Here is a 14,884-nt window from a genome sequence, read left to right as displayed (position 1 = left end):
ACTTTTTGTCTTTTTTTGTCATATCGGATGTGTCTCCGTCCTGTAGAATTTTAAGCAGTTTAGTGAGACGCATTTGTCAGTGAAAAATAATATTTTGTATTTTTTCACAATGGTACACAATTATATTTTTTATTTCTTTAAAATGTGTTTTGGCACTGGAGGACCAATGAATTTTATTGCTTTAACTCTTTAACTGATGCAATTGATCCTAATCATAGAACCACTTCTGCTCTGGTCATCCATGATGTATATTGCATCATGTCTATAGTGACGTGTGTAGAGTAAAAATTTGGAGTTTGAGGGCGAAATATTTAATATACTTAATTTTTAAGTTACTTTCTTGGCATTTTAAGGCTGTGGTGGCTCTCCAGCTTGAGGTAGTCTTCCTGTGTCACTTGGCCCTTCGTTGTTGTGCTTGCGGTCTGGCACTGCGTTACTATTCCTGCAAAATGGTGTCCTAGATACATGCCCCATCTCTTTAGAAGACATTGTAAGCCCAGGGCTCCAGACTGCGAATAAAATCGTCGCAAAAAAACGGAGGTGCTCTAGCGACAGTCTAGACTAGAGGCTGTGCAGCCTTTCCTCGTAAGAGCGCCTGACTCCCATGCCTCATAGCAGGAGCTGTGCAACACTGTGATTAGGGTTGGGAATCAAAATTCGATTCCAATTCTGCAATCCGATCCATAAGAAAAGAATCGTATCCTTTAAAAAAAAATATATATATATATAAATTCCACCTAACTATTCCGGACCGCACAGTCACATAATTTTCACGACATCTGTCAAGACCCGAGTCAGCTGACCTGTCATAACCATCTGCAAGGACCTTTCACTCGAAAACTAAGTCAGTTCACATGATGGACCGTGGAAGGCGCTCTAAAGTGTGGCTGCATTTTGCGAAATCACAAAAAGACTAAGTGTATTTTCTGTGACAAACTATTATGTTGAAACGGGTGTCACTAGCAATATGGCAAAGGATCTGCGGTTGGTTTATCGTATCGAATTACAATAAAGCACCCTGTTTGATGCGTTGCGCATCCCGAGTGCCCACACTGCCGACTCGTGTGTTCTTCATTAGCCGCCGATAACACTTGTGCAGGGACAGTGCCGGAGTCATGCGCACATCAACGTTGTCTTTTTTTTGCACAACAAAAACATGTCATTTTATACTCCTACAGAAATCCGATGGTGTATTTCCGTTGTTAAATCATTATCATATTTATTTTATACTGGTAGGAAATTTTTTTAGGGTATTGACATTTTATTAAGTTTATTGTAAATTGGTAGGACTATATGACAGGGTATTTTTGCATTGTAAAATCATCCTACCTGTTTATTTTGTCGATGGGGTTTAGACTATATAAAGTTTTGCCCTGGGGTAGGAAAATCTGACAGGGTAGGACAATTCAACAGAACACTGGCACATTATGCCATTTGTGACATCCCCTTCTCCCTCGCTTCGAAAGGAAGGCTCACACAGGACACTTTTTGTGTGTGTGTTCAACCTTAAGTAACGACACAAAATGAATATTTTTGACATTTGACATTTATTGCTTTTTCACCGCCTTGGAGTCGAAACTAAGAATCGTTAGGAATTGGAATCGATAAGCAGAATCGAATTTGGAATCGGAATCAATCAATTTGAAACGATGCCCAACCCTACCCGTGACACCATTAGCTGGGCTTTGTCCCCACATGGTCAGTGCCAGCGCTCTGCTCTCCCTTCTACACTCTGCTCTCTAGAACCCGATGAGGCAGCACGGAATAAGCGCCTGCATTATTGACAAGAACATAAACATGACAACATGCATTAGCTTTCTACGATGCACTGTTTGCTGTGACAGATTTTTGTAAGCCTGAGGACAAACGTTATTCTGCAGATTTCCCCCAAATATTAGTGCAGAATTAACGTGAAAAGTCTGCTTTGGAGATATTTGTCATTTTTTGTTTATATCGGCATCGACCCATATCTCTATTTAGTAGCGCCGATTTAAAGTCAGCCACGTCCGCAGGCAGCCCTGTGTTTGTCTGGTGGAACGTTCTGCCGCCGCATGTGAAGGACCCCAAGCCAAAACTTTCGGAAGATTCAACAACAGTCCAGGGAGATAAAGGCAAGGCTTAAATTGTGATATTTCAAAGTCCTATCGGCATATATTTACTATATATTACTTGTAAACTTTAAAGTGTTGCTTCACTTAGTGAAAGAAAAACCTTGAATGTTTGCTGACTTGCTGTTAACTTTAAGGACTGTAGTCAAAAACTATCAGCAGCTTGCTTGCTAACATATTAGCCCCAATGATTTAAGTTCTGTTTTTTTATTTTTCCTGTATCTGGGTCGGAGAATTTCACAAGACGGCATCTCTCACAAACACTGCCGCATGATTGAGGGCTACGTTACCCCGCCCCGCTCACAGACAGCACCGTGTTTGGAAACACAGAGCCGTCCTAACATGGAGCAGCCCAAAACGGTGTATGCCATTTGTTCGTAAGCATGGTTTGATGCAAACAATAGCCGGGGTTCCATCCAACCTATTTGCATGAATGAAAATTCAGCTCAAGAATATGCGCATCTGGGTTTGTTTCCATCAACTGTGTAACGTAATGCAAATAAAAATTGGTTAGGGGTGCAACAGATCGTAGATGATCCGTGATCCACTTATTATTAGTGTGACATTTTAGCACGCAAATGAAGGGGAAAACGACAAAATATCGGCCCTAAAAATTAACAAAAAAATCGGCTGATGCTAACCTCTAAACATCAACATCGGTTATAGAAAAACCCATATCTGTCGATCTCTAGTCTGCAGATTCCGTATGGCCTTGCTTATGTTGTGAGCAAAACCTATTAGAGGGTAGATGTAAACACAGCAGGATAAGTAAAGTGCGTCACTTAAATTCATGTTATGTGGCTCTGAAAGAGCCCATTATGTTCTATTTTTGTGTCCCAATATTGTATTTGAGTCCCCAACAACTAGTTGAAATGCATACAAGGTCAAATAACGCTTTCATTTTATTGAAATGTGTATTTAACATCAACCATTTCTCAAATATCTCTAAACGGTTCCCTACAAGCATTTCGAAGATTCAATTTCTCTAAACCCCTCTCTTCCACAAGCCCACTGTGCTCCGATTGGGCGTCTACCCCAGTCTATTGTGATTTGACTTTCCGCATAGATGCATAACTAAATTATAGCTCTTGGAGGCTTATTAGTAACTTACACTAAGATTAGTAGTACTCAAAGATACTAAGGTTACAAAAATGTCATCAATTTGTGTAATAAAGATAATGACACTTATGTAAGTGAAAGGACCCAAATCTATAACCGTTAACACGGTACATTAAAGCCACGTTAATGCTCTAGCCGCAATGCTAACGTAACTGACTTATGAAACATTACCGTGTATGAACGAAATCTATAAACATCCATTATAATGAATCCAAGTAATACAAATGTCAGACACTCTACATTAAATGTAGGCCAATGGTGCTTTTCCACTGCATAGAACAGCACACTTTTGGGGGCGTGTCCACTGGGTACAGACTGGGGCGGTTCTAATGTGAGTGGACATCCGGGGCTTAGCCCAGAGACCTCCACATATTTGTCTGAATACAGTGGCGTAGCAAGTCATGTCCGGACCCATTGCCTCACCCTCCAATGAGGATATATATATATATATATATATATATATATATATATATATATATATATATATATATATATATATATATATACTGAACAAAAATATAAACGCAACACTTTTGTTTATGCCCCCATTTTTCATGAGCTGAACTCAAAAGATCTACAATTTTTCTATGTACACAAAAGGTCTATAAAAGGTCTATTTCTCTCAAATATTGTTCACAAATCTGTCTAAATCTGTGCTAGTGAGCACTACTCCTTTTCCGAGATAATTCAATTCAATTCAATTTTATTTATATAGCGCTTTTCACAATTTGCATTGTTCCAAAGCAGCTTTACAGGGGAAAAACAAAAAACCCAAGAAAGGGTAAAACACACTACAAGGTGTGTTATATAATAAATCCAATTATTCTAGTAAATAATATCTAATGTCAGCTTCTCCTGGTGGTGTATTTAGCATATTTGCATTAAGTGAATGCTTGGCTGAAAAGATGCGTTTTTAATCTAGATTTAAATTGGGCGATGATAATCCATCCACCTCACAGGTGTGGCATATCAAGATGCTGATTAGACAGCATGATTATTGCACAGGTGTGCCTAAGGCTGTCCACAGTAAAAGGCCTCTCTAAAATGTGCAGTTTTATCACTCAGCACAATGCCACAAATGTTGCAAGTTTTGGCATGCTGACTCCAGGAATGTCCACAAGAGCTGTTGTCTGCGAATTGAATGTTCATTTTTCTACCATAAGCCACCTCCAAAGGCGTTTCAGAGAATTTGGCAGTACATCCAACCGGCCTCAAAACTGCAGACCACGTGTAACCACACCAGCCCAGGACCTACACATCAAGCATCTTCACCTCCAAGATTGTCTGAGTCCAGCCACCGAGACAGCGGCTGCAACATGGGATTTGCATAACCAAAGAATTTCTGCACAAACTGTCAGAAAACATCTCATTGTTGTGTCATTCATCCACGACCATCACCTCATGTTGCAGCCTGATAATGCACAGCCCCATGTTGGAGGGATCTGTACACGATTCCTGGAAGCTGAAAACATCCTAGTTCTTGCATGGCCAGCATTCTCACCGGACATGTCACCCATTAAGCATGTTTGGGATGCTCTGGATCTGCGTATACGACAGCATGTTCCAGTTCCTACCAAGAATCTTTATATGCCACACATGTGGGGTGGATAGATTATCTCGGCAAAGGAGAAGTGCTCACTAACACAGATTTAGACAGATTTGTGAACAATATGTGAGAGAAATAGGCCTTTTGTGTACATAGAAAAATTATTTGATCTTTGTGTTCAACTCGTGAAAAATGAGGGCAAAAACAAAAGTGTTGCGTTTAATTTTGTTCAGTGTATATATCTAGCCATTTTCTAAGCACCACATACTGTACATTATTAAAATAAATAATTAAGATGTTAATAAAATTAATGAATATGCAGAATGAAGACAAGTTATTGTTATTACAATTAATAACACATTAATCGATCAATCTGCAACATTTATAGCCACAAATCCATATAATAAGTCACAATCAACTGCTGAGTCATTCTTTAGTAGAAGGAATGGTTTTGATATGACGTTTCCCTGCCATCCATTCTGAGTAGCACGAGCGCTGTAACTCTTGTGCATGACTTCGTGTTCATCTATCACATTCAACATTATTTAAATGAATATAAAAAATACAGACGCGTCTGAAAAATGACAAAGAGCTTCTAGGTACACTTTTGTTTACTTGGAACGCAGAACAATGAATAACACAGCCGGACCACTCTGAACTAACTCTTATCTGTCCGTCGTCTTTCTGGGGCTCTAAAAACTACCGTCAGATCTCTAACTAGGTGCAGAAAATAAAACACCACTTCATTCATGAATTACACATTTCTGTGTGATATAAATCATCATGCTCGTAGCAAGGTAACAAGTTAACAGTGTGACGACGGGTGTACGCAGAAAAAACTTTTTACAGTGGATGGGAAAGGGTCTTGTATCGCTCCCGCATCATTTTATGTAAGCTGCATTTATAACAAAGAATGGCAAAGATGCAGTTGTCATCCTGTTAATGCACACACCTTTATCCACTCTGTGCCAAGAATGTGCAGAATAACGCAAGATGCCACCGTTTTCAAGTTTTAAATAGAATTGTAACATGATCTTGAATTTCTGTACAAATTACATAACTCACAATTATTTAGGGGTGGCAAAGCTAGAACTTTAGAGTGGCACCTCCTTCTGTTCGTGACCGCTTTGTGCATTACTGGAGATCAATTGTTTACTCAGGAATTGTATTATTCAAATGTTAATGCGCGTCAATCACGCTCTAATAGTAACGGCAGACCCCAAGAAACTCAATTCTAAAGATTAAAAGCTTCACTCGTTAGCTATTATAGCATAGCATACACTACCTCTTTGGGGGCGAGGGCACTGATAGATAAGCGAATGGTTGAAGGAGGGGAGATGAAAATGAGTGACTGCTTGCGCAATATAACATTCTGTGTATTACATTTATTATACGCAAATATTATTTGTTGATCAGCACCGGTGCGACCATTACGAAAAGAGCCAGGGTTTTTCGCATGCAAAATGTCAGGTACGCCAGATGGCCAGTCCGCCCCGGTTCACAACACATGTACATATAACGAAAAAATAAAACTTAACAAGAGAATCCACCTGTCGTTTGTTCTTGCTGTGAATGGATTTTAAATGATAAAGCGCTCTTTCAAGTTTGCAACAGATAAATGACGTTTCCTGAACTCCTTAGTTTCGTTTTAAACCTCTCAAATATCAAATCGTTCATCCTTTTTTTTGCCCCTTTAGGTAGCATTAATCTCAGCACACAGAATACCTGACACTGCGCAGCATCATCCACACAAAACAGTCAAAATAGTCCCACACAAGTTGCTCTTTTACACAAAAGTTTCCACAGTGCCCGAGGCCATTGAACAATAGGTCCATGTACAAATTAATTATTTTAAATGCAGACGTGCGGGAAGCGCACTTAATTAGAGACGGGCGCAGTCGCAGCGTGCATGTGCTGCAACATGCTGTTCAGACGTGGCTCGTGGTTTAAATACAGATGCTGAAATAGAGATCGATGCAGTCGCAGGCAGTCACCGCGAAAGAGCAATGTTCCGTCCCAAGCAATTATGGGAGAACGCTGCGTGCTGTGCATTTTCCATGCGTTTTTAATGCTTTTGAGATGGTACTGGTCAGCTCCGAGCAGAACTGTACCATCCCATAATTAATTGCAGTCTTTGCGGTTAGAATTGTATTTTTCACATTGCAATTTCATCACAAAAGCAAGTATTCGTTCAGCCCTAGTTTAAGGCCATTAAATAATTTTAAACTCTGGTTTTTATTAAACAGATTTTGTTCAGGTGGACATTCTGATATGTTTAATGTGTAATATTCTTTGTTTCCTCCACAGGCTGTTCGTTGCTATGACGTATATATTTTAAAAGCTGAAGGAAAAATTGAGCCGGAGGTATTTTGCCATCTAGGTCACTTCAACCTTTTACTGGAAGAGTACCCAAAAGGTGAGCATTACTTTTATTGGAATTTAATCTCTATTCGTTTTATTATTAATGTGATCATCAGTGTTTTGTTTTTTCCTCAGCATTATCTGCATACCAGAGATACTACAGTTTACAGTCAGACTACTGGATGGTGAGAGATTCTTCATTCCCAAAATCTCTTTGACCACATTTACAATTGATGTGTACCTGGACCACAAAACCAGTCATAAGGGTCAATTTTTTTATTTTGGTTTGTTGAATAAATAAGCTTTCTATTGTAGTATGGTTAGCTAAGATAGGACAATATTTTTGCGAGAAACAACTATTTCAATCAAATTATTAAGGAAATTGCCTTCAAAGTTCTCCATCAGAGGATAGGTGTAGCTGGCTGTAATTTTGATTCATGTTTTTTGATGTTGTGCCAATGTGAAATGAGATGGAGAATTGCTACTTATGGGCTTTGACAGTTCTGGCTTCCCAACACTTTGTGCATTGGTTAAGAGTGACGTTATTGGCTGTGAAATCTAAATTGCAGACCAAATTCTGTGGATGATGGAGTGCTTTTGAATATTGTTTTTGAATGTAGAGGCATTCATTTTAACATTTCAGAAGCTAAACATCAGGATACAGCTAATAGAATTTGCTAATAGTCTTTAACAGTCTTTGTGAGTTATTAGACTGGCGTCTCATTTGTATTATGAAGAATATTTTGCCTTGACACTGTTTAGCTTGGATGGCGTAATGGAAAATTTACCAATGTAAACATTACCGACTGAGCTGTGAAAATTGGAAGATTTCATACTTTCTGCAAGTTGTTGTCATTCTTTGTAGGAGTCAGTATAGATTTATTGCAGAAGCACATAAACCATTTTTGACTGCCTGTTAAAGGGTTTAAAGTAGTAGTTCACTTTAAAATGAAAATTTCATGATAATTCACTCACCCACATATCACACCGTGTGTTTATTTCCTCTGTCGAAAACAATTTGAGGCCTAAGAGGAAAGCTTTCCAGGGTTCTTTTCCATATAATGGACTTGAACTGGGGGCTGTTGGTAAAGGTCAAAATTTCAGTTTCACCGCTGCTTTAAAAAGCTCTACATTCTGACTACTTCACAGTGTCTTCTCATGCTTGACATGGTCAACTTTTCAAAAAACGAGTTGGATGTATGAAGTACTGTTTCTGTGCTCGATATACTTCCCCAGTGTTCGTATAGGTCTGGGAAAGTTTTTTTTGAAAGAAAATTGTATGTTCATACAATCACTGTTGCCATTTTCTGAATAAGAAGTACTTAAAGAAACAGTTTACCCAAAAATAACAACTCTGTAATCCAAATCTTTATAAATTTCTTTGTTCTGATTAACGCAGAGAAAGATATTTGGAAGAATGCTTGTAACCAAACTGTTCCCGACCACCATTGACTACCATAGTAGGAAAAAATTAACTTTATTTTTGGATGAACTGTACCTTTAAGGAGTTTAATTGAACGGTGATGCTTTATTAAGTGTGTTCATGCTGTTTCAGACTCATCTTTTTTTCTTTTCAGAATGCTGCCTTTTTATATGGCCTAGGCTTGGTTTACTTCCATTACAATGCTTTTCAATGGTAAGTACATATTGTGTGCAGCATTTGTGGTTTAAATGCGCTCCATAAGGTTTTTTGATTTTTCTTTTCCCATCAGACTGTTGAAATATCCATAACAGCATTTATATACTATTCATTAAATTTCCATTTGGTTGCCTCGATTCTACTGCACTCCCTTGATAGCTTTGTTTGCAAATATTCAGTCAACACTTTGTGTTCTTAAAGACAACAGTGAAAGCTGCATTTTCTGACTGTTTTCTATAGCTTTACAATCAATTTTTATGTTTTTAATTTATTTTAAGTTGGGCCTGTGTATTAGAGCTTATTGAATAAATATTTTAATTTAGTTTCATAGCCTTTGGAAATTATAAAAATGCAACAGACTTTAATATATTTATGTCTGTGCTCAATACTGCCAGTGTCAGTGATTTAAACTTGGTGCAGGTGGCAACTGGCAGCCAGTGAAGTGAAATCAGGAGGGGTGTTACGTGTTTTTTTTTATGCTGCTTGGAAAGTAGACGTGCAGCTGCATTCTGGATCATTTTCAAGGACTTTACTGCTTTGGTTGGAATGTCGGCCAGTAGAGAATTGCAGTAGTCCAGTCTTGATATGACAAGAGTTGGACTAGCAGCTGAGAGGCATGCTCAGACAGGAACGACCTGATTTTCCTGATGTTGTAGAGCACATACCTGCAAGTCGGGTGGTTGCTGCGATGTGAGTGGTGAATTTCAGCTGGTTATCGAACATCACTCCTAGGTTCCTCGTAGATTTGGTGGGTGTTATAGTTGAGGATCCGAGCTGAATGGTTTTCAATTGATGGGTGGGCCAGTATAACCAGGAGTTCTGTCATGGATAGGATTGAGTTGTAGGTGATGCTTTTTCATCCAAGAGATGAGACGTCCAGAAAGCAGGCAGAGACATGTGCAGAGATGGTGGGGTAATCTGGCTGAAAAGAAAATGAATGCTGCGTATAATCTGCATAAAAATGGTTTGAGAACCCACGTGCCTTAATAATTGGAGCCAGGGAGGTGGTATATATATATATATATATATATATGCGATTGTGGATGAACTTCTGGACGGATGGAGTTTGTAAATATTGGTTTGCTATATATATATATATATATATATATAGAAAAGAGGAGAGGAGCAAGAACTGATCCCTGAGGAACTCCAGTTGTCAGCTGGTGAGATCTGGATGTCTCGCCTCTCCAGGATACCTTAAAAGATCTGCCTGAGATCAGAGTCAAACCAGTTGAGTGTGGTTCAAGAAATGCCCAGTTTGAAGATAGTGGACAGCAGGATCTTGTAGTTCAAATGCAGCAGAGAGATCAAGCAGAATAAGGACAGTTGACAAGGATTTAGCCCTTGCCTACCTTAGGTTTTCGACAACAGACAGGAGAGTAGAATGCCCTTTCTTGAAGCCGGATTGTCCAGAAGGTCGTGCTGTGAGAGAAAGGAAAGGCAGGAGTGAGATTGGTCTGTAGTTGCTGACCACTGAGGGGTCGAGTGATTGTTTCTTGAGTAAATGTTCGTTTCTTGAGTACCAATTTACTCGCCCTCATGTAATTTCATACCTTTATACATTTCTTTGTTCTGATGAACACAGATTAAGATATTTAGAAGAATGTTTCCAATTTTCAGTTCTGGAACATCTTTGAAAAATTGAATGGCAGTCAAAGGTGCCCAGAACTGTTTGTTTTCCTAAATTCTTCAAAATATCTCATATAGAACAAAACAATTTTTTTCCCTAATATGATTGTAGATGATGTCCCAGAACTGAAAACTACCAACATTCTTACTAATATCTTTCCATGTGTTTAACAGAAGAAAGACATTTATAATATGTTTGAAATAATCTGAGCAGAGGTCGTGTTAACCGAAAATTTTCCGTCATTGATGGAAAATCTGAAGGCAGTCTGCATTTTGACGGATTACAATAAAGGCAATTTGTAATCCCCATTTCCCTTCATTAGAGCGTGATCATAGGCTACTATCCCTGCTCGCGAAGGGACCTGTGTTTCCCATTCATTAGCTTAACAGTGCCTGGTCTGTTTTGGAAAACGTATGCGCGGTTAGCGGATACTCGTGGTGCAGATGTATCTGTCGCTCAGCCCCTGCGTCGTGTTCATGCATACAGACAAAAGTGCGCAGTGGTGCAAAGTTTTTGCCTTAAAAAAAGGGTATTTTTTGGATAACCCTTAACTTTCAGTGAGCGGGGAAAAATGTCTCTCTCGGTCTCTTCTCTGTTCAGTGAGCGGCAGAAGCAGCACATTCATGACCTAACCCCAGCGTGCGTGCGTGCACATAAAAAATTTAATTTGTAGAGAGACTTGACATTATTTAAATATATTTATGTGTTAATATATTTGAGACCCATCTGGTTTTGTTGAATGTAGTTATATGCAGTAATGCTGTTCAAATACTGCATTACAAATTCAATAAAATGTATATGATAGCAGCCATAAAAGTATTGTCTCTAGCTGGCTGGGTCCTTTTTTTAAAGGATTTGTTTTACCCTTTAGATATGTTGGTTAATTTGTGCACACAATATGGTCACCTCATATTCATAAATCATAAAGATACCACAAAGTTTTCATAGTTTATTTTACCCCCACTAGTATTTTAAGGACAAAATGTGTGGATATATTAATGTATAGCATAAGAGTACATAGGAAAATGGTATTTATTTGGCAAATACATGGTATGTTTTGGATGGTATGTTTTTATATTTACTACTGGAGGTCCCCTCTTTCCTTGTCTTAGGGCAGTGCAGCGCATCCCCTCAGATGCCCATTCTGGACAGAGAAGGTAGGCATACCATATTGGTTTTTTAAGGGTATGCCTAAGACATGCTCTGTAGATATGCTCGGCACGCTTACGCAGCAGGAATCTCTGCATTAATTGGCTTGCATTAAAGGATGCTGATAAATTGTTTTGATGCTTATGCAGGGCTCTAGACTAACTTTTCAGATGGGTGGCAATGGTGCTACCAAAATATTCAGTTGGTGGCACCAGCACTTAATTTGGTAGCACCAGAGTCATGGGGTGAGGTAAGAAAAAAGAATCACTAAACCTTTTTTTAAATCTGTTTAATACATTCATAAATCAATTGGAAATGAATACAAATAATTTATGATTTAATATTTTTTCTTGTATATGTAAACTCTCTTTCAACACTTTGCCATATTTTCAGCACATCTTTCTTAAAGCGATCTGTTATCATCTTTAAAAACAGAAATGCAGGTCATCACATAAATAGACTAGTTAACAACAAAGAACAGTAATGTTATTAGGGCCATATCATTTTTAGTGTACCGTTTTTTGTTTTTTACTATACGATACTATACGTGTTTTATTTTTACATGTCGTTGTGAAGACACTCCCACATTATACGCTTGAGTTTCAGTGAATGTAGTTCAGTGACGATTGTTTTTCTCAAACAGTTAAACAATGAAATAAACTCTGAACATGATGTTTGTATTTATGTCCTCATACAGTGAGAAGTACAAATCCATGAGCCCAACTAAACTTCGCAACTCATTCACTCATACACGCAGAACCGGCAGCTGACAAATTTAAATAGCAGGATTCCGTGTCCGCATCACAGAAATGATATGGCTCTAGATATAGGCTATATGAACTCAGCTGGGGGAAAAACGAACACGTCACAGTATATTAGATCCGTATATCTGTATAGAGTGCTCTTAAAGGGACAGCAGCATAAGAAAGATGTCTGTTTAAGGACTGGCCCAAAACACTCGCTAATATTAAATTAATTGTGTTCTCCTTATATCAATTGAGCTAAAGAAAAAAGTAGCATACGATAATTTAGATGTTAAAGATGTGCTTTAAATACTTTACACATTGTGTTGAAAGAGAGTCCATGTATAAGCAATAAAATCAATAATGATTATAACTTGTTCTTCTATGTCAAACTAGACAGAAAGTTAATGCCCTGGCAGTAGCAGATAGCCGCATGCTTTTCCAGGAGAATTGTCCATTAAGGGACTAAGAAAAGTTGTTACGTAACGATTTTTCATATTCGGAAAAAACTTTCCCAATCCTGTACGATTACTGGGGGAGAGTATTGAGCTCAAATACTACTTCATACGTCCAACAAATTGTTTGACAAGTTGACCATGTCAAGCATGAGAAGACAACACGTTTAACATTGTAAATAAGTGAAAATGCATGAAACACCATTGCAGGGCCGTTTAAAATATCATATGGTGGTAAACTGACTCTTGACTTAGCCTTCCATTACGGTTTCTAATGCAGTCATGCTCTCCAAAAGCACTTGTTGCGCTGCTGTGAAGAAAAAGAGCCACTGGATTAGGTTATGGCAGCGAGACTTACTTAAAACAATCCATTTATATCGAGTAATTAATTCAAGCTTTACATTTCTGCTTCAAACATAGTTATAGCTTTCATTTTTGACTGTGGCAAAGGTATTTTTTTTGTGTAAATCATTCTTTTGAATGGGTGCGATGTGGATGAACTTCTGGACGGATGGAGTTTGTAAATATTGGTTTGCTTGTAATTATGTCACAAGATTAGTAGCATGGTTTATATGAATCGAGTTAAAAGATTGTGTATAACTGCGCAGGCAGGGCTGATAATGTGTATTTTAATGTATTTTCTGGTGTGTGCACTCTAGACTTCCATAGGCATTCCTCAACCATACTGTGTTGGACGACTTTCTAACCCATAACACTTAAGATGTTCAGATTCATTTGGAAGTCGCTTTGGATAAAAGCGTCTGTTAAATGACTATAAATAAATGACCTGAAGGTCATGCTTGGGACATTTACATTGTTACTTATAAGTCCAGATAGGTTTAAAGATATATATTTATTTGTAATCATTTGATGTGATCTTTCCATATTGTAATAGCATGTTTTATTTAAAGTTTATAATGATGTTTTCAGTCCAAACCACAAATGTGTAAACTTTTTGTTAAATAAGGTTTGTTTTAATTTGGCTTGTCTTTAGTTTTATATTTTAGTCTTTTTTCATCTGCATTGCTTTGAAGGCACAGTTGGTATTTGCAAACAGAGTGGATTTTTAAATTTGTTGTTGACCGCCCTCATCTCAGCCAGTGCAGCCTATTTTTCTTTAGAAAATTGAATTTTTGTTTTAAAAACGATCTTTGTCCACAATGGCATCTTCAAGCGTTTTCCAAATGCTGCCTATCCACATGGAAACTCATGTGCAGTACATGGACGTAAACCTTATCATTAACCTTAACCTTATCTTGTCATTTCTGTCAAACGTTTATTTACTTTGCCTTTGCTCCACATTGCCGTGAAATAAGTCCGTTATTTTCAAATGGAGGGACAATGTGGTAGTGTTGTTGCTGCAGGTACAAGACCAGGGATGTCCAGCTACAGACAAAATCTGTCTGTGCGAAGAATATATTACCATGATGCATGTGTGCGATACAGTTTGGCATGTAATTTAGACTGAGTCGCTTGTTTGTGTGAGGTGTGTTTGTCGCTGTGCTTGTTTGTGTGTGATGTAAATCAATGGTGCACCACTATTTGAGGTGTTTTTCTGCTGCATTAGGATCATATTTAGAGCCCTGTGATTTCTGTGATGTGGAACGGAAGGAATAGCGTCATCCAGCTTTTTAAATATGTCATCTGCTTGTTCTATGTGAATGGGCTGCACAGTTTAACGCATTACTACACGCGTGTGATGCTCGTGCATTTGTCTGCATCTCACTTACATGAACTCAATCTCCAGAACAGCTCTTAGTTTATTTCATAAGCATTTTACTGTTAGAGAAGCTTTTTAAAAAAGCTCAAAGTTTTTTTTGACAAACATGCCGTCTCGGTTAATTTTTCAAATTGGACCCCATTAGTGTGGACTTGTTTTAGAGCTGTTCTCTTAGCTCTAGCAGTATGCATGTTATAAAGATATTATTCCCAAACATTTGGGACTTAAATGTAAATTGTTGGTTATGAATAGGCTGTTGGATTGTCATGTTGGAATTAGTTTAGGTTTTAGTAAAAGTGAGCCGTAGGTGTATTATTTTGTATACCTTAACTTTTACAAGCCGTGATTGCTATGGCTTTGCATTCTTATGACGTTAGCACAACAACAAAAAATGACTGCGCACTAGGGGTTGCA

The 14,884-nt window shown here is 38.2% G+C and overlaps 1 protein-coding gene across 3 annotated transcripts in view; it reads left to right on the top strand.

Annotated features, from left to right (window-relative positions):
- Window positions 1-14,884, top strand: part of kdm6a (lysine (K)-specific demethylase 6A) — a 38,419-nt gene that overhangs the window by 1,995 nt on the left and 21,540 nt on the right. For 2 of the 3 annotated variants that reach the window (XM_079464820.1, XM_079464822.1), the window contains exons 3-6: window positions 7,081-7,189; window positions 7,270-7,319; window positions 8,712-8,770; window positions 11,516-11,560. In XM_079464820.1, coding sequence (XP_079320946.1) covers window positions 7,081-7,189; window positions 7,270-7,319; window positions 8,712-8,770; window positions 11,516-11,560 — 263 coding nt within the window. The remainder of the gene's footprint in view (window positions 1-7,080; window positions 7,190-7,269; window positions 7,320-8,711; window positions 8,771-11,515; window positions 11,561-14,884) is intronic. The other variant, XM_079464821.1, reaches the window with a different exon arrangement.

Source organism: Barbatula barbatula, assembly GCF_947034865.1.
Source record: "Barbatula barbatula genome assembly, chromosome: 9".
NCBI lineage: Eukaryota > Metazoa > Chordata > Actinopteri > Cypriniformes > Nemacheilidae > Barbatula > Barbatula barbatula.
The sequence above is the reverse complement of the archived record's forward strand: the minus strand, read 5'-3'. Positions and strand labels throughout refer to the sequence as shown.